Genomic DNA, 27761 nt, shown 5'->3' with positions numbered 1-27761 from the left:
CTGCTGCCCTCCCCACTTGCTTCCACCCTTCCCTTCACCCCTCCTGAGCCCTGAGTGCCCGCTGAACCCCACCCTAGCTGCTCCTGGGACTGCTCTGCCTTGGCTACTCCATTCTGGTGCTTTCGTCTCCCCAGTTCCCTTGTTCAAAGACTGCCCAGGTCTTCCAGACGAAAGAGATGTCCCCTCCCATGTATGTGCCTTGTCTTGCCTGTAGACTGGGATCCCTGACCACGAAACTTACCTCCATTAGATCCTAACCTCAAACACAGAGCCTCATACTTTCAAAGCAACGAAGGGACCCAGGAAAGGCTTCGATTTTTATCAGCATCGCTCCTTAGCTGCCAACTTTCAGATTGCCATCAGAAAGCAAGTTCAGAGTCTGAAAGCAGGACACTGCAATCTCTCTTATTACTGCCATGCCAAGTCTATGTATAATGGCCACAACCGAGTGGTAGCCTCCATGCAATACAAACTGTGGTATAGCCACATATACAAATACTCCTCAGGCAGGAAAAGAAATGACTATTGCTACACACAAGATGAGTAGCTCTCAAGGACACTCTACCTAGTAGGAGAAACCAGTTCTTAAAAGCCATTTTTTGTCTGATTCTACCTACACAGCAGTCTTAGAGGGCAGCATGGCAGAGTGGGAGAGGCAGCTGTTTGCTGTGGTTAGGAATGGGATGCTTACTCTCAGATCCCAGATTTCCAGAGCAGAGGAGCTAGCAAATAAACACAAGTGGCTAGTTACCTGAGCTCACACAGCCCTGCTGGAGGGGGTCCGGCAGAGACGTCACTGAATGGAGGACTGTGGAAGAAGAAAAAGACACCTTTACGCAGGAAACAGGGCTTGGAGCTTCCCAACCCCATAGAAGATACTAGAAGGGCCAGGGGGAGGCCAGAGGGAGGCTTCCCGTTCTCAGGCTGAGGGTCAGGATGCTAGGCTGGGATGAGGGTTGCACAGGTCTATAAAGTGGCTTCAAGGTAGCAGAAGCCACCACCTGTGACACTTTTATTTCTGAAGTCACTCGGGCTGGATTGCTTTCTCAGTTCCCCAGTGGAGGTACTTGACCTTTACCTATATTTACATATAAACAGCATTTTAAAAATTGGTAACTAATTTTCTGCTGCTTATAAAATTATCCAGGCTCAGCCTCTTTATTCCTGAAACCTAAAGATGGAGCCAGGCATGGGGTACATGCCTACCTTTCCATCACTTGGGAGGCTGAGGCAGGAGGATTGTGGGCTCAAGGTCAGCTTTGGTTACACAGTGAGTCTGAGGCTAATCTGGGCTACATAGTGAGTTTGAGGTCATCTTAGAAATATAAAAAGACTCTATCTCACCCACCCCCTTCCCCCATAAAAACAACAGGAGCAGAGGTCACGGGGTGGGGCGGGAGGAGAGGCGGGAGGCTGCCCTCACCTGGCCCCTGTGGCTGCCCTTGCACAGGCAGAACGCCCTGGCCTAGCTCTCCATTCAGCCAGAGCTGCATCCGGATGAAGGGTTCTCGGCCTTTCTGGGTCAGTTTGCTCCATGGTTTTGGCCTTGAGAGCATGTCGCTGACGCTGCCCTGGGACAGGCCCAGCACCTGGAGAAGCAAACAAAGAAAAGCAGCTGTCAGCTTCTAGAGTCAGCAGATGCTGTAAGTTGCCCTAGAGATATACATGTGGCCCTGTGGGGCATGGAGAACATGAAGCACATAGGAATCATAGCCTAGCGCACTCTGATAACTTGCAGGGATACGCTTTTCCAGATTGCTGCTAGGATAAAGTCTGGGACAGGGCAGGGGTTCTACACAAAAGAAATTATTATAATCACAACTTCTATTGGAAATGTGGCTCAGCACCTGCCTAGATCTCTCAGTGAGGGGCTGGGGTGTGGTTCAGTGGTATAGGCCTAAAATCTGCCAGTGATGGGCTTAGGATGTGCCTAACCTGTGCAAGGACCTGGGTTTCATCCACAGTATGATCAAAAAGAAAAAAGAAAAAGTACAGTCACAGTGCTTATTGGGGACGGTGTGAAGGGGCCAGATTTCTCCAGGGGTCTGGACCCCCAGAGGCTGCAAGGTTGTCATCTTGAAAATAGAGGAGCAAACAATACAGAGCATCTTGCTCTTTGCCTGGGGTTATCAGCAAAGGCTGAGGTGGTGCAATCAGTCCACAGGAATTGGGAGATACTGGAGGTCCATAAAAGCAGGCTCCTGTGTTGACACGGGCTAAAGGGCTTTTTACAAAGGGCTGCTCTCTGATTGTAACCTACTCACAGGTTAACCAAAGGAGAGCTGGTGGGGACTGGGAGCCAGAGCGGGAGCAACAGTGAGCTGCAGACAACCGACAACTTGCATCCATGCACTCAGGCTGCTGCCTCTCACATATGGCCATACATATGTATGGGCACAAACACCCCCCAGGGCGCAGATGTAGCCCAGAGATATTTAGGGGCCTTGTCCCATCACTCTGCAAAGTTTTCCAGTTCCAGAATAAGCAGCACTCATGGGCCAAACAAATTCAATGCTATTAAGTATGCTAAATTTAAGGTGGGAGCACAAAATGTCTATTTAAATGTTCACAAATTTTATTTTTACAAGGCTGAACTCGAAATTCCCCAGAGACTTTCAATTCACATTCTCATGCCTATGCACCCCCATCACTTCTTGCAAAAATTGGGGCAAAGAGGTCATAAACAGACCACAGAGTTCAAGGCCAACACAGATGAGGCGGGGGGCCTGGGTGCGGAGGGAGGGGGAGGGCCATGCTGATCCACCTCCTGTGTCATCTCAGGAAGGAGCACTTCTCTTTATATTCAGCAATTCATGGCTTAATCTCTAATGATATAGGTTATTATGTTTATTTTAGATTTTACAGGCGTGGTAAATCCTGTTATCCCGAATCTGCCACCAGCTAGGTCTAGAAGCTCATCCATAAATGATTATACTCTCATGGGCTAGGGAGAGCTGGTGTGTAAGGCCTGAGTGGATCTGTGGGGGCCTTGCAGTGGAGAGAAAGGAACAACTAGGAGCCTAGCAAAGCACAAGCCTACAATTGTAGCATATGGGAGGTTCAGGTAGGATTCCTGCCAGTGAAGCCAGTCTGGGCTATACAGTGAGTTCCAGGTGGTTAGGACACACAGGGAGACCCTGCCTCAAAAAATAAGAACATAAACAAAAAAACCAACCTCCTCTCAAAACAACAATGAAGTGAAACACACACACACACACACACACACACACACACACACACACACACACACACACACACACACACACACACCCCAAGGAGCAGTTCTGTTCTGTGAAGCGCTTTACTCCCACGTGTGCTCTGGCTATCAGAAGGCTGGTTGTCCCCTGTGCAGTCTGATCCCTTCAGACTTTTTATGGCCAAAATGGCCCATAGAGATGTGTCTCTGCTGCATGTACCCTCAGAGGCAGGGCAGCTGAGAAACACAGAATGGCACGAGGTAGGCGACCAAGCCCCAAACCTGGTTTACAATGGGACTCAGCAGACAAAGCTAGGGGCCTGGGACACTTGCTAGTGGCCTCTAGAGTTCTGCGAGTTGATAATATCTAATATTCCTGTGCTGGCTGTGCTGGCAGGGTGGACGGGGGGTACCCAGGAAGAGATGGGAAGGCATACCTGCCCTTCAACAGTGAAGGCCCTTACCTTCTCCCCGAAGATCCTCTGGCAAATGCCATTCTTGGCCAGCTTCTCTTTGACCTGCCGGGTGAGCTCAATGGTGTCCACTTCCTGATACATGTAGACCTCGTACTGCTCAGGAGTCAGTGGGGGGACTGAGGGCTTGGCTGGCTTTGCCATGGGCACAATTGGGGAGGAGGGCAGTGGGCTATTCTGGGGTGTCTCACTGCGACTGGCTCCAGTGAGGCTCAGCTCTGAGCTCTGGGAGTATGGCGATTCAGCACTGGGCCACTCCTTCCAGTACTCCGCTGATGATGAGGGTCCCTGAAGCTGGCTGCGCTCAGCCCGAGGTTGGCTGGTGCCTGCCTTTTCTTTCCCACTTGCGGCTGCTTCTTCAGCCTTGGTCTCTTCGGAAGAGGTGAGATTTCTTCTTTCAGGCTGTATAGGGCTCCACCAGGGATCCTTCCAGGTGCTGCCACGGACTAGCTCACTCTTCACCGGCCTCAGTACCCCCTGAGCAGCGTCAGCAGGTCCTGGTGGGTCCAGCACAGGTGTATCCTGAGCCTCTTTCTTGAGGGTTGGGGCACTGGGCAAGGATGAGGCACTGGCCTCAGGTGCTGCAGGGGTTTTCTTCAGGGAGATGGCAAGAGGAGAGTAAGTGGACACAGTAGACATGGGTGAGGCAGACAGGAGCTTTGGGGTGAGGATGGCGAGGTCAGGCTGGGACAGCGGTGCTGGCTTTAAGGCAGGGTCAAGAGCAGCTTGCTGGGCCTCCATTTCCCGGCGGGCCTGCTGTAGGATGGAGCGGATGGCATCGTCCGAGTTCCCACTGCTGGATGCAGAAGATGGCTGGACTGGCTCAGCTGTGAACGAACATGGAGTACGGGGTAAAATTATGGCAGGACAGTCCCTGGCAGCTGTGGGCTTCACCCCACCTTGACCTAGAAGAATGTGGATTGTCTTAGGGCGTGGTGTCACTATACCGTACCATTTTCCTAATATCATCAGCAAAACATAAAAATATCTGTACAGCTTGTTAGGGTAGGGGCGGGGCACAAAGGATTGATACGCCTGCTCAACGGCCTAACAGCCTTTGTCACACAGCAGCTGAGTTTTCTGACCATGGAAGGTGATCAATGGGACACACCTCACAGCTACCCTGGCTTTCTATTTTACTTAAAAAAGTGATGTTTACTCATTTCATGTGTGTGTGTGTGTGTGTGGGGGCTCATATGTGCTGTGCTACATGACAGAGGTTAGAGGACAAACTGTGTGAGTCAGTTCTCTTCCGCCGTATGGGTACCAGGAACCAAACTCAGGCCGTCAGTCTTGGTGGCAAGAGCCTTCACTTGCTTCGCTTCTTTCAGTACCTCTTTGTTGTGTACGTGGTGTGTGTGTGTGTGTGTGTGTGTGTGTGTGTGTAAATGTTCATGAGCAACAGAGCTCCTGTGGAGGTTAGAAGACAGCCTTGGGTGTCTTTGTCTTTCCAGCTTGCTTGAGATAGAGTCTCTGCTGCTGCATGAACTAGGCTGTCTGGCCTGTGAGATTCTGAACATCCTCCTGTCCCCACCTGTGTCCCTGGGGTGGGCCAGGCCTACAGATGCTTCTGCTGTTCTGGTTGTTAACGTAGGTTCTGGGGAATCCAAACTCGGGTCTTCAAACCATTTTACCCACTGACCCACCTCCCTAGATCCACTCTGGCTTTCTTTCCTGGAGAATTTTAAGCTTAAATACTAACTCTCATGAGCCACACACCACACTTCTCTTGGTTTTGCCAAACCTGGGAAGCATAACCGGGTGTGGTGGCACGCACCTGTAAACCTGGCGCCCAGGAGGCAGGGGCAGGAGGATCATGAGTTCAAACTGTTTAGCAAGACTATCTCAAGTACAAAAATGAAAACAACTGTCCCATCTCCCCAAAAGAGGGGCTCTTTGTACACCTTATGTATAAACATACACCCAGTACTGCTTTGGAAAGAAAAAAGAAAAAAAAATTCCTGTGGATCAGAACTCTCACAATAGCTCTTACACTTAGGCCTGAAGCCATGACTGAGGAAGGAGAATCCTTACCGGTTTTCTGCACTTGCAGTTCCCTCTTGGCTTGTTCCAGGATGGACTTGATTGCTTCATCAGAACCAGTCTCAGATGCTCGGATCCGGGTAGTGATGTTTCCTGTAGGGAGAAGTCACAGTGATGACGTCGAAGCCACATCTCTGGTGAACAGTCAGTGCTGCACCAAAACATTCTGACACAGGGCCCCAGGTGAGGCTGGTCCCACTCATCCCTAATTGCTGCAAGTGTGACCTCGTGGCATGGATGGGGGACATGCCTGGCAGGAGGTTTCTTGCTGAGCCCATGTCAAGGTCAGTGTCACTTTGTTGGCAGAATAGGCTTTCTTAGCACCTGAGCTACACTTTGCCCATGGGGTTAGCACCAGAGGGCAACCAATCATTTAGAACAGCATAGGAAAAAGAAGGTAAACTGAAAGGCAGTGTTTTTCGTGAGTCATTAAGAAGCTTTGCCTTGGGACTACATTCAGGCTCTGTACATTGATTTTTCCTGAGCATAACATGGAAAGGCAAAAGGCAAAAGGTTGAGCCTGAACTCCCCAAGCACGTGTGTGTGTGTGTGTGTGTGTGTGTGTGTGTGTGTGTGTGTGTGTGTGTGTGTGAGAATTTAGGGCTTTAGGCATGTTAGGCAATTACTCTTGCTGAGCCGTGCCACAGCTCCTCCCTGGTAGGTTGTAGATAGGTACTTTAATCACTAAGACTGTTACAGTTCTCATTGGGGATTCTAGGCAGGCACTCTACCTGCTGAGCAATGTCCCTGGCTGTTCACTAGGAGATTTTAGGTGCATGTTATACCACTGAGACTGAGTTACATCCCCAGCCTTGAGTGCGACAAGCCCTGGGTCACTCACTGAGATGTGCCAGGTGGAAAGGGATGAGGGCGAATGCCAACCTTTCTAGATTTATAACTACATACTGTGTTTTTTTTTGAAATTTATCAACAAGGAGAAAAACCTATTGAGACCCCTACAGCCACAACTGCACTCTTCTGGTCACATGGCGGTACTGTGCACAGTGGAGTACATACTGTACATACACGGACAGCTGTCCGGAAGGTACTAGGACTTAGGGGTTGGGCCCAGATCTTTGTGGAAACCATCCAGACATTGTAATTGTTCATCACCTTTCTCAGTAGACATGTCACCTTAAACCATTTCATGAACGACACTTTGGGAAGGAACCACTTAAAGGAGCATGGTGAAGGCCAGCTCACCAATGCCTGTGGAAGAAGCAGCCTTGTTTGGAATCTGTCCACACCATGGGATTTCTGAGATATTTCAGAGTTAAAAATTTGAGGAAGCAGCAATATTTGGTTTGACATGGCCACCTGATTTTTCTCAGAGCACAATTGTTCTGTCACGTGCTTCTGAGAAAGCAGGTATGGTGTCCTTGGCTATTGCTTGTCTAGCCCTGGAACTCAACAGGGGAGGGGCTGGGCGCCTTTGAACCCGTGCTTTGTTTTATACTTACTAGCTGTTTTTCCATCAGGTTCCAGGCCAGAATTACATTGTACAGTTTTAACCCAAACGCACAGCTAAGGACATGCTGCTTCCTAGGTTACTGACTGCAAAGAGACACACTGCCTGAGACATACCTTCAGACCCATTTCTTCGTTTCGGTACTTCCTGAAAGAGTCTGTTCAGGCTCTGGCCTGGATTCTCTGTTGAAAAACAAGTGCGGTAAGAACAAAACAATCAGGGGGATGGTGGCTTCGACGACACGGGCTGTGACATGAGAGCTGAGCCGCCTGCCTCTAAAGAAAGGGCTCAAGGCTTCCTGTGCAACATGAGAGCTCCTGGAACCTTTTTCCAGGCACTGGGTCTACTGCAGGAGGAGAGCCAACAGATCTGTTCAAGTCCTACAAGAGTCGCCACTAGGAAGGGTGAGGGGGGGGAGAGGTGTCTGCCTGCGGGTCAGTGGTAGAGCGCACACTGGTCATCCAAAGACAGCCAGTTTCAGTTGACATTACCAAAAAAATGCACTGCATTCTTGGTGTGAACCCATGCTGCTTGTTCACTAGTTCCTTTCTGACTTTTAGCCAAAATCTCAGGGTGCTTCAGATGTGGCTGAAAACGAGGTCCTTTTATGTCACTGTTGACTCAGCCTAGGGACCCCTGTTCTTAAGGAGGAAGAAATCATTTACACTGTGCAAGTGTCTGACTTTCTATCATTTATATAGAGTGTGGTGTGAAGGGTGGTTGAATGAAATGTTCGTGTGATTTATTGAAGGCAGGCATATTTTGTTTGTGGTGCTAAAAACATAAAAAACAAAACAAAACAAAACACTAATTGGCCATGAACAAGGCAAAGGGGAAGGAGGCAGAGGGCAGCGTTGACAGCCTTGCTCCACAGAGCCAGTGCCTTGTGAGGATGACAACTGTTTCTGCCGCTGGGACAGAGCTGGATGGCACCTGAGGAGCTGCCTGGAAGGAAGCCAGCACCTGATGCCAAGTGGATCCAGGGATGCTAAACCTGTCTGACGACATGCATGACCTAACTTCCTCTAATTAAACACAGAGCACTGAAACACTGAGCGCAAGGTGCTGACCACACTCTCCAAGGTCAGAGTTCCCAAATCTATTGGTTTCTAGCTCTTGCTGGCTGACCCTTGAACTCTGGATAGGGCAGTCCCGAAGACTGCTTTACCTGATGTGATGTACAAATGTGTCATCACAGGCACTCAGGCACGCGCACACAGACACGCACATCGGCACACAGCACTGCAGCAGGCACACATGGACACGTCTCACCTCTCTGTCTGCCTTGGATGCTACGCAGTGCCAGGATGTTTTGCTCATCAGACAAGAACTGCTTCATTTTGTGGAATGGCTCTTTGCCACGGACAGTCAACTTATTCCAGGGCTTCGGCCGCGCCAGGATCTCACTCACAGACCCTTGAGACAGTCCCAAGACGTAATGTCCAAAAATGCGCTGTCCAATGTTGTGCTTGATCAGTTGTTCTTTGACCTGTCGGGCGATTTCTGCTGTATCAATTTCCTCACCCTCTGAGACGCTCCCAGCGCTTTCTGATTGGCTGGGAGATGGGGCCATGCCATTTACATCTGGGCTTTGTTGTAATGGACTTGGGGAAGATATGGAGTTTGTGCTGTAAGGACCTGTTGAAAAAATCGTGCTTGTGCTTCCGGCTTCCTGCATGGCCTTGGAGTAGAAGGACTGCATTAGCTGTCGCTGGAGAAGAGAGTTTAGTGCAAACTTTCCTGTAGAGGCCAGGGGTAGGCTGGGGCTGGCCAGGTTTGAGCTGAAAAAGTCTTGACTTAACCCCGCTGGTGAGAAGTGGTGTGTACCGTTAGTATTGGAAACCTGTTCCCCCGTGTTGCGGGGCAACTGAGGAGGAGGGGAGGCCGGCAAGGGTCCCGGGCGCCGACTCTCAGGCTGGTCTCTCCCTTTTCTCCTGGCTGACCCTACAAGGAAGGGCAAACAGAATGCATTATGGGGGATTCAAAAGGGAAAAAAAACCAAGACCAGAATGCAAAGTGTGCCCCACAAAAAAAGTGCAGATTTTTCTTTTCTTTTCAATTTTTTTTTTAAACAAGGGCCAAAGTGGTGTGTTGGTTTGTTTTTCGATTGAATTTGTGAATCAGCCAAACGAGGCCCCCCAAAACAAGCCACATGCATTCGTGTTTGCACCTTTCTTGTACGTTGCAGCCGGGAGAATCCCCTTGACAAAGGTTCCGGTAACACACATGGGAAAGAGGTGACAGATCTTGGGGCTTCTAGAATCGCAGTTATGCCCAAGGGCCCTGCCTGACCAGCAAACACTGACACTTGGGGACCCATGGGGTCGCTCACACCACATGCTCCGAGGCAGATGCACCCATTGAGTCCCCTCGATCGAAGGCGCGCACATTTTAAGAACTGCAATGTCACTGGAGTCCAGATAACAGTTACACACTTTGACCAGCTGCTAAATCCAGAAGCAGTCAGAGACTGCACCATTTTAGGATAAGCAAATGAGAGACTAAGAATAGGGGAGGGACAGAGTCCCCAAAGAAAACATTATGGAGAAAGAAAAGTACCACTGGAGGGCCGGCACCTCTCAAAGCACACCCTGGAGAGGCCCCAGAGGGAGGCCATGCTTGCTTTTACCCCTGGCCTGTTTACAGCACAACTAGGAAAAGATCAGAAAGCCAACATCCTCAGGGGGTCCGTCCTGGGACCTTTCCATAAGGTCCTTAGCCGACCCCTGTAGTTGCTGTGGCGCACACGCATTATCACTGCAGGATGGGGCAGGGCAGAGCGGTGAGGGAGGGGGATACCAAACACTCAGGGTTAGTTCGACAAGTCTTTGGTCACCCAGCGGCGCTCCCATCATGCACACACAAACCCAGACGCAAGGTTCACCCTCCTTGTCCTTGACCCCTGGAAGCGAACCAAGCACAATGTATGTGATGCCCATCCACCTACCGCTCAGGTCACTGTTGGAGATGCGCAGCGTGGCGTTCTCGGACTGCAGCGAGCGGTTCTTCTCCAGGAGCAAAACCTCCAGGGGCTTGGTAGAGTCCTGCACAGGGCAGAGCAGGTGTCACCAGGGGGCCACCTTGAACTCACCCACTCCCCAGCTCAGCCTCCATGTCCCTGCAGCATGCATCACTGACTTGACTTCCCCAAGGGAGAAAACTCAAGTTCCTTACAAAAAGGACGTAGTTGAGATGATTTTGTCTTCTGTTTAGACTTAAAGATATTCTCTCCCCGTTTTCCATGGTGTGTATATACGTGTGGTGTCTGTGTATGTGTGTACCCCTGCGTGTGGGCACACATGCAGGTGGAGGCCCCAGGGTTGATCTCAGATATCAGCCTCCATCACTTACCTTGTTCACTGCGGCAGGGTCTCTCATCAAACTCGGACTGGCTGATATAGCTAGTCTCACTAGCCAGCCTGCTTGGGGGAGTCCCCTGTCTCTTCCTTCCACGGCTAGAATTACAGGTGGGCCATCACACCCAGCCTGCATTTACATGGTGCATTCTGCATTACATGGTGGGTTCTGGGGATCTGAACTCCCAACCTTGGGTGCGACAAGCACTTTAACTGCTAAGCCACCACTCTAGGTTGCAATTGTTTTCTATGCTGTTCCCCAATTCTAGCAGTCTAAGCCTGGACATCACTTGGCAATAGGATAAGCTGCTGACCGTGACAAAAAGCAGCAAGGAACCTGGTTTTTGTTTTTTGCGAGAAAACCTTCGTGATATAGGTCTTATACAGTTTAGAAAACTTTGTTTTGCTTTGTTGCCTAGGCTAATCTCAGAGTTCTGGGCTCAAGTGATTGTCTTGCCTCAGCCTTTCAGTATATGGGACTATGGATGCACTTCTGGTTTCATAATATATGTAAGCATACTGTGTGTATATAAAACATGGTCTCATGTAGCTGAGGTCAGCCTTCTTGCTAAGTAGCCCAGATTGGCCCTAAATTCCTGAGTGCTGGTATTATAGGTATGTGCCACCATGCATGGCTGGAGATATCAATTTTAATTGGATGCTGGATGCCAGACTACCACTGTCACCTGAGTCAATGCCAGTAAGGAAGTATACAATTACTGTTTTCAGGCCAAACTATTTTTTGTTTGATCTCAGCCAGATAATCACAATCTCAGTTATTAGCTGATGTTGTTTTTGGTGCTGGGATGGATTGAACCCAAGGCTTAACATATACTGAATATGCACGCTACCACTGAATTGTAACCCAGGCCCAGAAACTATCAGTTATTATTTTTTAGACAGGATCACACTATGTAGTTCTGGCTGTCCTGGAACTCACAGAGATCTGCCTGCCTCTGTCCCCCAGGTGCTGGATTAAAGGCTTCACCATGTCCAGCCTGAAATGATTTTTCATCTGTGTTTTCAGTCAGTACTCTCAAGGCCAACTGAGTGGCTTGGTGAGCACTAGCCTGTCTTTACTGAAGATGATTTGCTTCCTTTTTGTTAAGTCTTGTTATTGCTTTTAAAGATGATCTCATGGACTCAAGGCTAGCCTCATACTCACTAAATAGTCAAGGCTGACCTTGAACTTCTGTCCACCTGTCTCTACAAAGTCCTGCAACTATGCCCCACTTATTCTGTCAGTGCTGGAGATGGATCTAGGGCTTCATGATACTAGGTAAGCACCCTGCCAACGGAATCCCAGGCCGGACAACAAGCATCAGTCCACCTCTTGTCCCTTCTCCACTTTCTTTTCCTCTTGAGACAGTATCCCATGGAATACGGAAGCTGGCCTCAAACTCCCAACTCTCTTGCCATCACCTCCCAAGTGCTGGCCTTACAGGTGAGCACTACCAGGCTCAGCTGGTAAAATGCTGTTTAGGAACAATTTGGTAGCGGTGATGGCCCCTCTTATCAATGTGGAGATGCAGATGCAGGCCCCAGGGGCCAGCAGTGACTAGCTGCTGCTGCCAACACGCTGGGGACAAAGTGAGCTGGTGTACCTGTGTCCCTGCTCCCTCCGATGGTGCAAACTCCATGGACTTCAGGGTGCTGAAAAAGGCAAGACGCATGGTTATTTTCAGCCTGTCCTTTTCCCAGTGGCCTATCAATAGGCATTAACACTCTAGTTCCTCTTCTGCAGGCACTGAGGAACTGACAACTTTAACAACTTCCCTGGCAGGAACTGAATTTGATAATGCCTCTAGAAGAACCAGTCTTCAACTAGCAGTTGGTTAGGAAAAAGTTTTCTCGCCCAGCATGTAAATCACTCCATATGAGCTACACCATGTCTGCTCAGACTCATTTTACAGGGTAATACAGGCATCACATTGTTGCAAGCCGAATGGACTTGTAAGGCTTATAGGAAATGGAAGCTCTGTGGGGGAAGGCAGGAGGAGGAGAGGAACCTGTGGCCACTGCTAATGTGCTCTCTGGGAATTGGTACTTGCTTAGGAATGAAGAAAGAGATGGGTGGCTTACAATCAGCAGGGCAGACCTGGGCAGCCCCAGATGTGGTGAGGAGCACAAGTATTGCTTCATTGTGTCCTTAGGAATTGATACAGGCTGTGTCCAGGTCACTGCAAGCCAGGAGCTACAAACAGATCAGGCTAATGGATCTGATGTTCTTATGTTCTCTGTGTGTGTATATGTATGTACATATGTGTTCACCTATGTGTGTGCGCATGTAGTGTGGAGGTCAAAAGTCGGTGTTGAGTGTCTCCTCTAGACTGGCTGGTCAGTGAGGCCCAGGGATCCTCCTGACTCTGCTTACCCAGTACTCAGATTACAGGCACATACTGTCCTGCCTGGTATTCTATGTAGGTGCTAGGGATGGCACCCGTGGTCCTCAAGCTTACACAGTGGCGTTGTATTCACTAGCCATCTCCCCAGTCCCCTTATGATGTTTCTGATATGATGCTTCATTCTGCCAGGGCCAGGAAGGAAAGGGGAAATGAGTCTGTGGGGCTCTGAGAAGATGTCAGATGTCCCCTTTAAAACCCATGCAGATGCAGACAGGATTGGGGGGAGACAGTCATCTGGGGGGAGTAGTAGTGGGAAGATGGGCATTGGGAGCTTGTAGATGCAAGGACATGGTGACTTGGGAGTGGGGCTGGAAAGGCAGTCTTGGAAAGGACGTAAGAGTAGCATGCAGCATGCAAATAAGGCACAGAGGCTGGAGCCCAGATTCTCAAGGATGGGGCTGAGCTTGGAGGAGGGTCTATGGGCTGGGAGGGTCGGAGGGTCAGGTAGAGCCAAGGATTGCACAACAGTGCTGTGTTTTGTTCTGCTTTTTGAGACAAGATCTTAAAGCAGGCAGCTGGCTTTGAATTCACCATGTGGCTGAATGATCCTGAACTTTTGGCCCTCCTGTCTCTATCTCCTGAGTTCTGGTATTACAGATCTGTGCCAAGATGTGCTTATTGCACACTTCGGCTCAATACTACAAGGTTCAGTTTCTTCCTTCCTTTTCTGTTGAAACAGTATCTTGCTTAGGTAGCCCAGGCTGGTCTTGGACTCACAGTATCTTGCGTAGGTAGCCCAGGCTGGCCTTGGACTCACAGTCCTCTGCCTCTGGTTTCTGAGAGCTGCTATTACAGGCCAGTACCACCATACCACACACCTAGCTTGTCTTTAAATCCTTCCTTCCCTCTCCCACTTGTGTGTGTGTGTGTGTGTGTGTGTGTGTACGTACACATGTGTCATGCTACATGTATAGAGGTCAGAGGACAACTTCTGAGCTTTAGCTTTCTCCTTCCATCGTGGGTTCTAGTTGGAACTTGAGTTGTCAGGCTGAGCTATCTCACTGGCCCTTCTTTGGTTTTTTAAGAGGAAGGGTAAATGAGGAAGCTAGGAAAGGACATGGCAGGTAAAAAAAATGCATGTCTCTAAGCTGGCCGTGGGGTCCGGAGTGCAGAGCTCAGGACAGGAATGGCTGAGGTGGGGAGGGGGAGAGGGCACTTAGGGGTTTGTTCAAGGAGCTGCTGCTGGAAAGGGAGCAAAGGGGAGGAGGGAGAGGAGAGGGAAGAGAGAGCCTGTAGAGGGAGAGTGTGCTGGGGACAGAGGTGGAGGGGAGCAGTGTAGGAGTCTCACCAGAAGCCTGAAGGAGGTCACAAGCAAGCTCAAGGAGGATGGGGTTTATAGAAACTGCAGCCCTGGGGGCTGGTTTGCTGAGGGGGGTGGAGTGAGGGCATCTGTAAAAGTGAAAGGGCATCAGGAAGGAAGGGGCAGGCCAGGTGGAGGGGTTCCCATGCCTACATATGGATGGAGCCCAGGGCTCGACAGGATCTAGTGTCACCTAGAGGCACACCTCTGCCTCTAGAGTCTAGACTGCTTTAACTGAGGTGGGATGACCCACCGTGAACATGGGTGGCACTATCCCTTGGGCTGGGGACCTGAACTGAAGAAAAAGGAGAAAGCGAGCTGAGCTCCAACATTTATCTTCTGTTTCCTGACTGTGGATGCAGTGTGTTGTCACTTCCTGCTTATGCCACCATGCCTTCCTTGCCACCATGCACTGCACCCACAAACTATGAGTGAAGATAGACCCTCCCTCCCTACAGTTGTTTTTGTTAGGGAGTTTGTTATAGCAACAATAAAAGACACTAATATGGAGGGATTCTGGACAAAATGGAAGGAATTAGGCGCCTACACGGTGCAGCTGGGGTTGGGGTGGGAGGGGTCAGGAAGGGCCCTGAGTGGCACCAAGCTGACTACAAATCAAAGATCTCTACAGGAATCACTTACAGGATTGACTGCTCTGGGAAGGGCTAGCTGGAGATAGCTGGGTAGGGGTGAAGGGGAGTCCTGTGCACTGCACATGGGGGTGCAAGGACAGGGTCAGTGAGCTAAGAATGCCATGGGCTAAGAGATGGAGGGACAGGATAAGGCTCAGGAGTTGAGGCTCAGGGGGAGGAGCCAGAGGGGCCAGAAGCTTTCAAATGCAGACATTAGCAGCGAGGAAGACTGACTTGTGGCAGGAAAGGGAATCCAGAAGAAGGCAGTTGGTGCCGAGTACAGGAGGCCCTGAGCTTTCAATGGGAAAGGGTTTCCTTCCTCTACTGTGTTTCTGTTTAGGGATTTACACTTGAGAACAAGCTCAGACTGCGCAATTGCTGTAAGAGCAGCATTTGCCCTGACTCCATGCCTGCTGGAATACTTGAACTGCAGTCTCATACAGTGCAGAGAAGGCTGGGATGTGGCTCAGTGGGTAGCCTGCTTTCTGAGCACTCATGAGGCTTTGGGTTCCATCCCCAGCAGCACATGAACCAGATGTGGTGGTACAGGCCTGTAATCTCAGCATTTGGGAGGTGGAGGCAGGAAGATCAGGCATTCATGGTCACCCTTGGCTGTATATGGGGTTTCAGGCCAGCCTAGGCTATGTGAGACCCAGTCACAAAACCAACCAACCAACCAACCAAGCTGCCAATGAACCAGCCAGCCAACCAAAAGAACCCTGCAGGAGGTTTGAGTAAGAACAGCCAAACTGCTGGGTGGCCCTGGATTTGGGTACCTCTCCACACCCATCAATGGACAGACCAGTGCTTCTCTGTACTCACTTCAGCTCTTTCTTCACCTCTTCATAGTCAGCCTGGCCTTTGAGTTTTTCTTCCAGTTGCTGAAAACAGAAGGGTTTTCATTAGTAGCCATGTCTTAAAGGAGGTTGTCAGACTCCACTGACGGCAATCCCTATCAGCAACCCTGCGTTCAGGGAGCCAACTTTTCTGTTCCCATGACCTGGTGTGAGTATACATGTGTGTGCATGCACGCACACATACACATGTACATGGATATACAGCCAGAGGTTTCAGTGTAAAACTCAGCAATAGCAGAAGGGAAAAGTTTCACAAAGGTAGAAAAATCTCACTGTGTATAAAAAGCTGGTAAGTGGAAGCAAAGCCTTGTTCCTAACATTTCAAAGGCAGCATGTAGTTTTTGAACAAATGTGTTTGATGGCCTGGAAAGCACAGGTAAAACTGCAATTTTGGTGGAACCAGCCAATAGCTATTCAGGAGGGGTAAACAAGCACCAGGAAGCAAGTGTGCTCACTCTGGGACTCAGACATTAGGATCTAGGGAGTAGGGCCAGCCCATGTGTGGTTCATTGAAAGCTGGCTTCATTCTTGTGGGAATGGCTCTGACTGATAGGGACCAGCCCACTGCCCTCTGTGGCATGGCAGTGTGTTTCTGGAGTGATAATATGCTTAAGTGCTCCAGAATATTCTGTAAGCTTGCAGGCTACATCCATGGCTATCTTTACAATGACAAGATTTCCTAGGGTTAGGTGGTAAGTCTCAGGTGCTTCCTTCCAAGACCTGTTTTCTGTCTTTGAGGCCTTGGGGAAGTGGGGCTGCTCCTGGTGACCCCTGAGTCTGCAGGGCAGGGCTCTGGTGAATCAGCATGTTTCCAAGTTTGAGTTGAACAAACTCCAGGATCTCAGCAGTGAGCACCTTACTATCTATGAAGCCTCTAGGTGTCTCTTTAGGTTCTGGTTGAGACCAATGGAGAACATTCTAGAACCTGAGAAAAGGCTTACTTGGTCTACCAGCCTCAAAGTTCATCTGTATCAGAGCCTACCCAGAGTTCCAAGCAGACCGTTGCTCTCTCTCATCCACTCCGCTCATTTTCTTCCACTGCCTCTGCTAACAAATTTCTTGTGTATTTCCTATTGCATAAAATTGCTCCACCTCGTTCCCTTTTAAATATCTCTTGCTAACTTTATAAATTATAATGGTTTTCTCAGGGATAATCAAATGGAGGGCGGTAGGCACTCATTTTCCTATAAAAGACTCTCAGAAGGTGTTTGGGAAGAAGTGATTATTTCATTCCTTTCCCTACAGTCAAATAGCAGGAAGTGCTAATGCGCCGCCCACCCTCGAAAAGTATTATCTGCGGTGTTTCAACGAGGCCAGATGTGAACACACACGTAAAGTCACCTTCAGAGAACGGCAGAAAGCAGGAAGGCAGAGAGGGGAACAGAGATGTAGGGTGCCACGGCCTAAGAAGGCACCAGCCCGCACAAGCTCCAGCCTGTCTCGTGCAAGCCAGGATCCTTTGGGGCCGGAAGGGAATGAAAGTGCCCCATGAGGGGAGACCTGGTAGGAGACACCTCTAGGCCTCCAGAGGCTGAGATTCTTGTTACTGCCGAGTGTATTATACACTTGGCTACCCTGTAATGGGGTGGACAAAAAAGGAGGCTAAGTTGGCAGAGAACTTGCTGAGTGTTCATGAAGTTCTGAGTTCCATCCCCCACAGCAGACCAGGCCTGGCTGTATACACCTGTAATCCCAGGAAGCGGAGACAGCGGAGGCAGAAATTCAAGGTCCCTCTCAGTTTCATAACTAGTTTGAGGCCAGTGTGAGCTATGTAGGGTCTTGCTTCAAAGAAAGAAAAGGTTGCCATGACTACAATTTGTGTTTTATTTATTATTATTGTGTGTGTGGATTTGTGTGCATGATGTATATGTGGGGCCCGTGTGCCATGGTACCTGTGTGGAGATCAAAGGACCATGTATGAGGAGTCTGTTCTGTTCTTCCATCTTTATGTGGGGCCTGGGACTTGAACTTAGGTTGCCACGTTTGTGTGGCATTTGAGCCATTTCAGCAACCTGAAAGCTGTATAGTCTATTTATTCTCTACTGAAAATCTTTACTATTATTATTCGGGTGTGGATGTGGCTGCGCACACCTTTTTGTGTGGGGTCAGAGTATGACATCTGTGGAGTTGCTTCTTTGACCTTTGTGCGGATCCCTGTGATTGAACTCAGGTTGCCAGGTTAGCATGCAAGTACCTTTACCCACCAAGCTGCCTGGGCAATGTGTGTTAGTTAAGTATGGCAGCGCTTAGCAAGAACTAAACAGCTTCCACTGAAATTCACATTCTAACTGACAGTTCCACAGAGGAGACCCTCCCAGCTCCTCTGTAAACGCCAGTGACATAGTTAATATTCCAGTGACAAAGTGCTAGGAGCTTGGCCAAGGGTGCCTGACAAGGCTTGTCTCCACCTTCAGGGTCCCTTTGGCCTGGTCCTAACCCTAGAGTTCCATGCAGTCTCCTTAGATAGGAGTGGCTCTGGTTGCTCCATGCAACTGGATCAAACACATGCTTGCCTGGCAGGTCCTTTATCCGCTGAGCTACCTTGCTGGCTTCTGATATTATCTTCGTAAACTGAGTGCCTAATTAGTCTTAGCTCAGATCTTTGTTTTGAAACAGGGTCTAATGTAGTCCAGGGTGACCCTTAACTTGCTTTATAGCCAAGGATGGCCTTGACTTTCTGATCCCTCTGCCTCTACTTCCAGAGTGCTGAGATTGTAGGTGTACACTAGCACACGACTTTATTCAGTGCTGGAGATGGAGCCCAGGGACTTGTGCATGCTACGAAAGCGCTCTGCTAACTGGGCCACACCCCAGCCTGAGACTTGCTAGCCTTTCCCATAAATGCTCATTTTTAATTGTAGGTACTAGTGACATTTTCCATGCCATAGTGAGGACAGTACAGGTGACTAGCTAATTGCACTGCTTCTCCATGAAGAGTGCTCTGACAAAACCACGGGACAGTTATCAAAAATAGCTGCCGGTCAAGGCAGCTGGGTTACTTCATTAATTATGAACTCAGAATTATCCACTGCAAATGGCACAGTGCTTCTGAGCGCTTGTCAGACTAGGCAGGAAGAAACAGTTCTCACTCACAAGCCGGCTTCCACACCTGTTTAAAGGTGAGAAGGCATGGATGGTGATGGGCTAACCATGACGTTTGTATAAAGAGTGGAACCTTGGCCAAGAGAAACCTCATGGTGGAGAAAGGATGGCACAGTTTAAACATGCTGGGGCATGAGAAGCAATTAAGGAGTTGCCTGAGATGTCCAACTACAGACAGCACCAGGAAGAATCTGTTGGTGAAAAGAAACCCAGCAATCATGTTGGGAGTGAAGATTGTGCCTATGGGCTGGGGCTGGGGCTCGGGAGGCACAGCGCTTGCACAGCATGCAGCAGAGCCTGGGTTCCATCCCCAGCACCACATAAGCAGGGTGCACTGAAGCACACTGTCATCTTAGCATTCCAGAGGCGGGGCAGATGTTCAAGGTCATGATCGGCTACAGAATGAGACCAGCCTGGGATATATGAGAGCCTGCTTATCTATCTATTAATCATTTGGTGTTTCCTTTCTTTTCTTTCTGTTTTTTGAGACAGGGTTTCTCTATGTAACAGCTCTGGCTGTCCTTGAACTTGCTCTGAGGTCCAGGCTGGCCTTGAACTCATGGAGATCCACCTGCCTCTGCCTCCCAAGTCCTGGGATTAAAGGCATGTACCACCACCGCCCGGCCTCATTTGGTGTTTTTGAGACAGGGCTTCTCTGTGTAGCCTTGGGTGTCCTGGACTTGCTTTGTAGACCAGGTTGGCCTCAAACTCAGACATCTGCCTCCTTCCATCTCCCTGACTACTGGGATTATAGGCATGCACCCCCACGCCTGGTTGAGACCCTGTTTTGACCATGATGCCCTCAACTACATATGACTTGCTCTCTCAAAGTGACTGTTATTTAAGTCCTTCCCAGGCTGTACCCTGATTCTAGTCCCCCCCCCCCCCGCCGGAATTCTGGAATGCCCTCGAAGCTGAAAAAATATGGTTGAGGAAGGGGGGGGGGGAGCAAACAGCCATAACAATAAGTGGGCAAAGGGGGAGGGAGACAGTGTGAGGAACGTGGGAGGAATGAGAAACCAGAAAGAAAAATCTTGTAGTAAATGGATGTGGTGATGCACTCCTGCAGTTCTAGCACTTGGAGGTCAAGGATGGAGGATTAGGAATTCAAGGCCAGGTTTGACTGCCCAGTGAATTCCAGGCCAAGTTGGTACATGAGACCCTGTCTATAAAAGGAGGAAGAGGAGGAAAAAGGCACAGTAGGGTAAGACAAGCTGTCGTTTGCAGCTTGTGGAGCTGTGCGCTGTAAGCCATAGGATGCTTCATTATAGACGCATCAGGTGATAGGCTGAGAGGGTGACAGGTCATATTCATAAAATATCTTCTAGTTATTGTGTCTACACTTAATTTAGATCAGAGACTATGAATTATGCACATTAAAAAAAAAAAAGAAGCTGTGGCCAGGCAGACATGGGTATCTATCTGTGAGTTCAAAGTCAGCCTAGTCTACTTGGCACTCTAGGCCAGCCAAAGCTATATAATATAGTGAGATCCTGTCTTACACACACACACACACCACTCAAATAACAAAGCAAACCCTGGGGCTGGAGAGATGGCTCAGTGGTTAAGAGCACTATCTGCTCTTCCAGAGATCCTGAGTTCAATTCCCAGCAATCACATGGTGGCTCACAACCATCTATAATGTGATATGATGCCTTCTTCTGCCATGCAGGGGTTCATGCAGATAAAGCACTCATATACAATAATAAACAAATAAACAAACAAATAAATCTTAAAAAAAAAAAAAGCAAACCCTGAGAAGATACCTCATTCAATCAGCCTTACCCCTGTGTGGTATTGGAGGCGGTTTACCCATCTGTTGGCCTCTGGGACCTTCTGTGAATGGCTTTGATATGTATGGGAGCCATCTTTACTCTTGGCAACAAGGGGTTAAGATAATTAGAATCAGAAGTCTCGTTACTAGAGAATATGTTTTGACTATTAGATCAGACGAAAGGAAGGGAAGGGTGATTTTGGAAAGAAGCATTGCTGGATTGTTCCATTAACTGTGCAGTATTACAGAATTCCCCCAAGACACGATAAGAACATTAATTTGTGCAACTCTGTTTCAGTGTGTGTGTGTGAAGGCAAACATTAGAACCTTAACTGATTTAGAAGAAATTGCTCTGGATGAGAACTGGAGGGCTGACAGCTTGTAGCTCTGCCAGGGGGCTGTGGGCAGGATGTGTTTGAGTCAAGCCCTTACTGGGACAGAGGAGACACAGATACATGATCAAATGAGGACGCCATCATCAGAAGTGACGACAATACCAAGTCAGACTGGCCAGGGACATCAACCTGAATTCTCACCCTCACCAGCAGGCAAGCTGAGGGGAGGAACTACTGGGCTGTGAGCCGTCTACTCAAGCCCAGGACCACCTCCTCAGGGACACTTGGGCACAGGGCACAAGTGGAAGTTTTCCCTGCCAAAGAAACACAGGAGAAAGTAGTCTGTGGTGCCACTGGATCAGCCACAAACCCGTGCCAAAACTAAGTTCTGGGTTAAGCTTAGTCGTGTAGCAGGGGGAAAAAAATCACTAAAAAAAGAGAATAGGGGCTGGGGATATGGCTCAGTCAGTGAAACGCTTGCAGTGTAAGGCTGAGAACCAGGTCCTAGCCTAGAAAACATGTAGGAAGCTGGGCATGAAGGCACACTTTTAATCCTAGTGCAGGAGGCACAAACAGGCAGATACCAGGGGCTTGCTGGCCGGCCAGCCACTCCTTCTCTTTGTGTCCAGGTCCCAATAAGTATTTTGTCTTGAAACACAAGGTGGAATTTGCTGTGTAGCCCAGGCTGGCCTTGAACTCATGGGCTCCTCCCTTCCAAGAGCTGGGATTGTAGGCAGGTACCATCACAGTAGACTAAGATCACCTCATGTAAGAAAAAAACCGGCCTTCCATCCTTCCCTTCTTCTACTTTTTTTTAGCATTCAACAATTGCAAATATATTTATTACAATTTATAGATTAGTTAATAATTATATACAAATATATTCTAAACTATAAAACCTTCACTAGTTACATCTGAACCACTGATCTAAAAAAGCCAACTCAGAAATCTCATCCCTAAACTCCACCTTCCTTAAATTATAAAAAATAAAATCTGATCATTTTGAATTCAAGTTACAGGTAAAGAACTGCCACATTTTTGCACTCAGAAATGTGGATTCTTCTTTTACATTTTGAGATGAGGTCTCACAGTTACAGTCAAGGGTGGCTTGAACTTCTAGGCTTAAAGACCTTCTGACCACCTCAGCCTACAGGTTCCTCTGTGTGTGGTGTGTGTGTGTGTGTGTGTGTGTGTGTGTGTGTGTGTGTGTGTGTGTGTTGTGTGTGTTGTGTGGTGTGTGTGTGTGTGGTGTGTGTGTGTGTGTGTGTGTGTGTGTGTGTGTGTGTGTTTTGTGTGTGGTGTGTGTGTGTGTGTGGTGTGTGTGTGGTGTATGTGTGTGTGTGTTTGTGTGTGTGTGGTGTGTGTGTGGTGTATGTGTGTGTGTGTGTGTGGTGTGTGTGTGTGTGTGTGTGGTGTGTGTGTGTGTGTGTGTGTGTGTGTGTGTGGTGTGTGTGTGTGTGTGTGGTGTGTGTGTGTGTGTGGTATGTGTGGTGTGTGTGTGTGTACATACCGATGGAGAGAGAACATTGGTTGTCCTGCTTTTTGTTTTCTGCCATGTCACCCTGAGACAATCTCTTGTTGAAGCCAAGGCTAGGCTGACAGTCAGAAAGTCCCAGCAATCCTCCTGTCTCTGCTCCCCACAGCAATGGGGTTATAGGCATGTGTCTAACCATGCCAGGGAGTTTTCATGGGTGTTGGAGATTTGAACTCAGGCTTGCATGCTTACATAGCAAGTGCTCTTTGCCCCGAGCTACTCAACCTAGCCTCTTCCATTTTCCATAGTGAGCTAGGATCGCTTCATTTACTGAACAGTGAGCACTTGCCATAGGCAGTCACTCACTCACTAGCTCCCTCCCTCCCTCCCTCCCTCCGTCATGAATAAGGAGACACCTGGTAAAGGCAGGCCAGCCTTGGGTGACAGTCCTGGGGAGGAGCAGGAGACCTTCCAGCTTGGCCAGAGCCCTGGATGGTGCTGGTCTCACCCCTTGTCTCCCAAACATACCTCCCAGGAGTCCCTCCTGGCCCTCATACCTAGCAATCTAGGATTCCAGAAGTGTCTTTAAATTACACTTGATTTAATGGGTACTTTGAAGTGTAATTACTATTATTTAGTATATGTAAAAGGTTCTGGGATCTGCATTAGGGATGTGGTCTTATGAAACAGACTTAGAAATCAATGTCTGCTTGATTGCTTAGAACTCCATTTGGGACAGAAGGGACAGCGTGTGGTCCTATAGGTTGAGGCAATGTTGAGTTCCAGGCCACCGGGCTTCATATTGGACAAAGAAGTAACTGTCAGCCTAAGGGGGCTCAAATAGGTCTTCTGTGGATTTCTGGGCTTGCATAGTTTTGGAGAGGCCAGTGCTGTGAACTGGGATGCTCCACTAAGGCACATAAGCCTACAGAGCTGGGATTGACTGTGAGACAGACTGTCAAGCCCCCCACAAGGAGTGCCCAGCAATGCTGGGTGGTGTGCAGTCTTGGGAGCCTCAGGAGGTGAAGCAGTGCAGTGGTGCCAAGTATCAGGGACCCCTGTGATGCCGCAGAGTGTGCATTGAGATGGAAATGCCAGGGGTGGGACGTAGCAGAGCTTCCACAGATCTAGGACTTTGCTCAGAATTGACATGGGTTCAAGGTTGCCAAGCTTCCTGTGGAGGGCCAGCATGTTCACGAAAGCTCATTCAGGCTTGCTAACCCCACCTTACGCGCGGTCTCGTCCCCCTCCATGCCCTTACTTTGAGTGTGCTATTCTTGGCGCTCAGCTGCTGCTCCAGCTGTGAGATCTGGCTGGCGGAATTCTCACGCAGCTTGGTGAGGCTGGCCTGGAGTCGCTGCACATCTTCCACCAGCTGGGCAATCTCCCGCTCTTTGGCAGCCAACTCTACTTCCAGGCTGGATCGGGTCAGCACCTCTATGGCCTGCTCCTGGGAAGAAGAAAGCAATGACGAAAAAGCACTGGCTTGGGGGTAGGGAACTTGGGGACCTGTCCGCCTGCAACGGAAGCGCAAGCCATACAAGATACGAGAGTGCACCCACCAGAAGTCAGGGCCAAATAAGTCTTCCTGCCTTTGCAGGGTCTGTTACATGGGCAAATATTTTCTCAGAATCTACCTTGTACTAGGCACGTGGCCTGTCTTCTGCAGGCTCAGTCTAGTGGGTGTGGAGGAATTAGACACACCTTCGAATAACACTGATTTGTGACATGTGGTGGTGAAAGGACTACAGAGACCTGAAAGCAGGGAGGGTATGGAGAGGTACAGTCAGAAAAGCTTTCTATTTGTCCAGTGGCAGGGGATTACCATGTAAGCTTAGGCTAGCCTGGAACTCATAGCAAGCCATCTCTCTGCCTGCCGAGAGCTGGGATTAAGGGTGTGCATTGAAAGGCTCTTTAAAGTACATTGGTCCAAGAAACTCTCGCAGGGATGGGAACATGTGAGCAGAGACCTGAAAGGTGTGAGGTGATGTTTTGTGGAGAATGGAGTTTCAGCCAAAGGAACAGCAATTTGGGGTGCTCAGAGCACCTACAGCTTTGTAGAAACACAAACATTTTTAAAACCCTGCAGTGGGATCCAATCTCCTCCCCCCAAACCCCTTCCAGACAGGGTTTCTCTGTGTAGCCCTGCCTGTCCTGGACTTGCTTTGTAGACCAGGCTGGCCTCGAATTCAACAACGATCCACCTGCCTCTGCTTCCCAAGTGCTGGGATTAAAGGCGCACGCCTTTAATCTTAGCCAATGTCCTCTTATCTACAAGTATGTTATTTGGCAAATTGACTCCCAGTATTTTTTGGTTTTTGGTTTAATGAGGCCAGCACTCATGCACCTCAGGATGGACTTGCTATGTGGGGAGGCTGGCTTTGAACTCCTAATCATCCTGCATTTACCTCTCAAGTGCTGGCATTAGAGGTGTTCAACACCACTCTGGACTGGCATGAAGAGTATAAAGACAAGGAATAGACACACTGTGGTTCCTTTGCTTAGAAATGCTTACAATAAATGAGTGGTTTCTTTTACTTGTTTATCTCCTGTCCCCCATGCTGTGTACCTGTGTGTGCATGTGCGCGTGTGTAGATCAGAGGACAACTTGTAGGACTTAGTTCTCAGATTATCAGGCTTGGCTGCAAGAGCCTTTACCCGGTGAGCCATCTCTCTGGCCTGCATTTGGGGCTGGAGCTGGCTCAGTAGTTAAGAGCACTTGGGTGCTCTTCCACAGGACCCAGTTTCTTTTCCTAGCATCCATATGGAAGCTCTCAACTATTTTCTACGTCTAGCCCTAGGGCATGCAGTGCCTTTTTCTGGCCTTCATGAGCACTGCATGCACATGGTACATAGACATACATGCAGGCAAAACACCCATACACATACAAGTAAGAAATAAAATGTTCAAAAAACATTAAAGGGGTTGGGGATGTGATTCAGTGGTTAAGAGCACTGGCTACTCATCCAGAGGATCCAGGCTTGATTCTCAGGACTTACATGGTGGCTCACAACCATCTGTAACTCCAGTTGTAGGGCATCCAGTGCCCTATTCCAGCCTCCACTGGCACTAGACACTCACTCAGTACACAGGTGCACATGCAGACAAAGTACACATATACATAAAAAAAACCCAACAACACAACACAACACATTGGGGGGGGGGGAGGGAGGAAGAGGGCAAAGCATGTTCCTTCATCTTGGTCTTGTCTACTCTGTGCCCAAGGTGCTTGTCATAGGGCACATGGCACACGTGGGGACAGCCAGTTACTGAGGAAATGACTTTTTGTAACTCTGTCCTGGGGAATTCAGGCTTTTTCTATTACAGTCTATGAAGCAGACCTCTGTTCTGGTTCTTCACTGTGTATGATGTTGTATTTCCTTCCTCTGACCCCAAGGCCCTGCTGTAGAATAGGCTGTTCTCTTTTCTGACCTCTGGTGCTGGGCTAAGCATCCCCTACTGGCTTGTCCCTGGGCACAGTCTACCTACACCATTCTGTCCAGCCCGTACCCCAAGGATGACTGTCTCTGGTGAGCTGGTGCCTGAGAGGCAAGTCCAGGAATGGCAGGTGGTGGAAGACAATCAGAACCAACTGGCATCCTGGTGATTTCTTACTGTTTTAAAAACTATCAGTTTACAGCAGAATGGCAACTTTAAAACACAGAAGTTTCACAATAGAATCTGCAAAGCATAGGTGTGGAACAGGCAAGAGGGACACATAAGAGAAATGACCTATGGGATTAGGAATGTGGTACACACCCACAGTCTCAGCATTCAGGAACTGGAGGCAGGAGGACGACGAGTTGAAAGTCATCCTTAGTTATGTAATGATTTGGAGGCTAAGCCTGGGCTACCTCCCCTTTTAAAATATTTATTTATTATTATATATACAGTGCTCTGCCTGCATATACAACCACAGGCCAGAAGAGGGTACCAGATCTCATTATAAAGGGTTGCTGGGTATTGAACTCAGGACCTCTGGAAGAGCTCTTAACCACTGAGCCATCTCTCCAGCCTGCCTGGGCTATCTTATGAGACTCTGTCCCCTCCCCCAAAAGTGACCTGCAGAGAGGTCAGAGGTCAGCCTGGTGTCAGGCACAGTAGAATCATATAAGTATGTATACCAGCTCTAACCCATTGCATTTTGAAGGACGCCAACTGCAAATAGCGTTTCAAGGGTTCTTTGGGAGAGTCTATAAACCGGCTAAAAGGTGCTCTAGGTCTCACAATGGGCCTAGCTCAAGTAGATCAAACTCAAGTTAAGGTACCAGGGATGATGGTGGTTCAAATAGTCTTATCTACACACAGCAGTTCCTGGTGGTCCAGGGCATATCCCTGACTCTCAGGTAGCTGAGCTACAAATCCCTCATTCAAGCTGACCTGAAAGCATTGTTGTCCTACAAAAGTCAAAAGAGACATAAACATGACCTCCAAACAACCTGTTCTTTGTCCATATCTGTCTCCTCCAAGTGGAAGCTCCTGTTGTGGGATACAACGAAGTGGAAGAGTGGAGAAGGGCTGTGAAGCTGAGGTGGGGGAAAGGTTTGAGCCTGGGCAGTAATGCTGGGGGCTGTCGTTTTAGAGACCAAGAATGCAAGAGATACAGGCACAATGGAAAAAGGAAGTGCACAAACAGAGGGAATAAGATGAGGGCAGGTCCAGGCTAGCCTTTCAGTTTCTTCCTCACACCAGGAGAGGCATGGGGTTCAGCCTTGCTTCTCTTCCATGCTGTACCTCAGTTCTTGTCTCTACTTGGAGAGCAGGATCAGCTCAGTGGACCAGTAATGTCTGCCTCACAGATGGCCTTGCTTCTCAATACTACAGTTCCAATAGGCTAGAGCCACTGCCCCTTGAACTAGTGGCTGTGTGTAGACATTTCACAAGGGCTCTTTTAAACACCCCGTCTCGTTCAGTGTCCATGAAAGAGTAGCAGGTAGATGGACGGAGGGGAAGGGGCCCGTGGAGTACTTGGTACTTATGTGGGTGTCCCATACTCATGTGACAAGCCCCCTCCTCCCCTCCAGTCTTGTGGAATCGTGGCTCTGTGAGACTTTCCGTGCACTGGCTCTGGCTTTGCTGTAGCTATGGACTCTACTCCTTCCCAGTTGAGTTCTGCCAGCCAAGCCCAATAGACCATTTTTCCCTGCTGGCTCTGTGCCTGTGATGGCCTCCATGGGAAGGCACAGATAGGGAAGTCCCTGCTTGCTGCGGCTGGGAGCCTGAAGCCAGGCCAGCTCAGTGCTGCATTTAGCCCATGATGAAGTGTGGAAGCCACCCTGGGCCCCACAACTGACTCGACCTGCAAAAACATTCATTTCCTCCTGGAATGTTTGGGTTTGCTGTGG

At 49.1% G+C, this 27761-nt stretch overlaps 1 protein-coding gene across 8 annotated transcripts in view; it reads right to left on the bottom strand.

Annotated features, from left to right (window-relative positions):
• The window catches only part of Cux1 (cut like homeobox 1), a 331747-nt gene that overhangs the window by 59531 nt on the left and 244455 nt on the right, over window positions 1-27761 (bottom strand). For 2 of the 8 annotated variants that reach the window (XM_051161265.1, XM_051161262.1), the window contains exons 11-20: window positions 23677-23865; window positions 15696-15754; window positions 12141-12189; window positions 10128-10224; window positions 8453-9124; window positions 7297-7362; window positions 5704-5805; window positions 3661-4496; window positions 1424-1589; window positions 752-808 (exon numbers count right to left, since the gene is read on the bottom strand). In XM_051161265.1, the coding sequence (XP_051017222.1) occupies window positions 752-808; window positions 1424-1589; window positions 3661-4496; window positions 5704-5805; window positions 7297-7362; window positions 8453-9124; window positions 10128-10224; window positions 12141-12189; window positions 15696-15754; window positions 23677-23865 (2293 nt within the window). The remainder of the gene's footprint in view (window positions 1-751; window positions 809-1423; window positions 1590-3660; window positions 4497-5703; window positions 5806-7296; window positions 7363-8452; window positions 9125-10127; window positions 10225-12140; window positions 12190-15695; window positions 15755-23676; window positions 23866-27761) is intronic. The other 6 variants (XM_051161266.1, XM_051161263.1, XM_051161260.1 and 3 more) reach the window with 3 other exon arrangements.

Source organism: Acomys russatus, chromosome 19 (assembly GCF_903995435.1).
Source record: "Acomys russatus chromosome 19, mAcoRus1.1, whole genome shotgun sequence".
NCBI lineage: Eukaryota > Metazoa > Chordata > Mammalia > Rodentia > Muridae > Acomys > Acomys russatus.
This window is presented reverse-complemented; position numbering and strand designations above follow the sequence as displayed.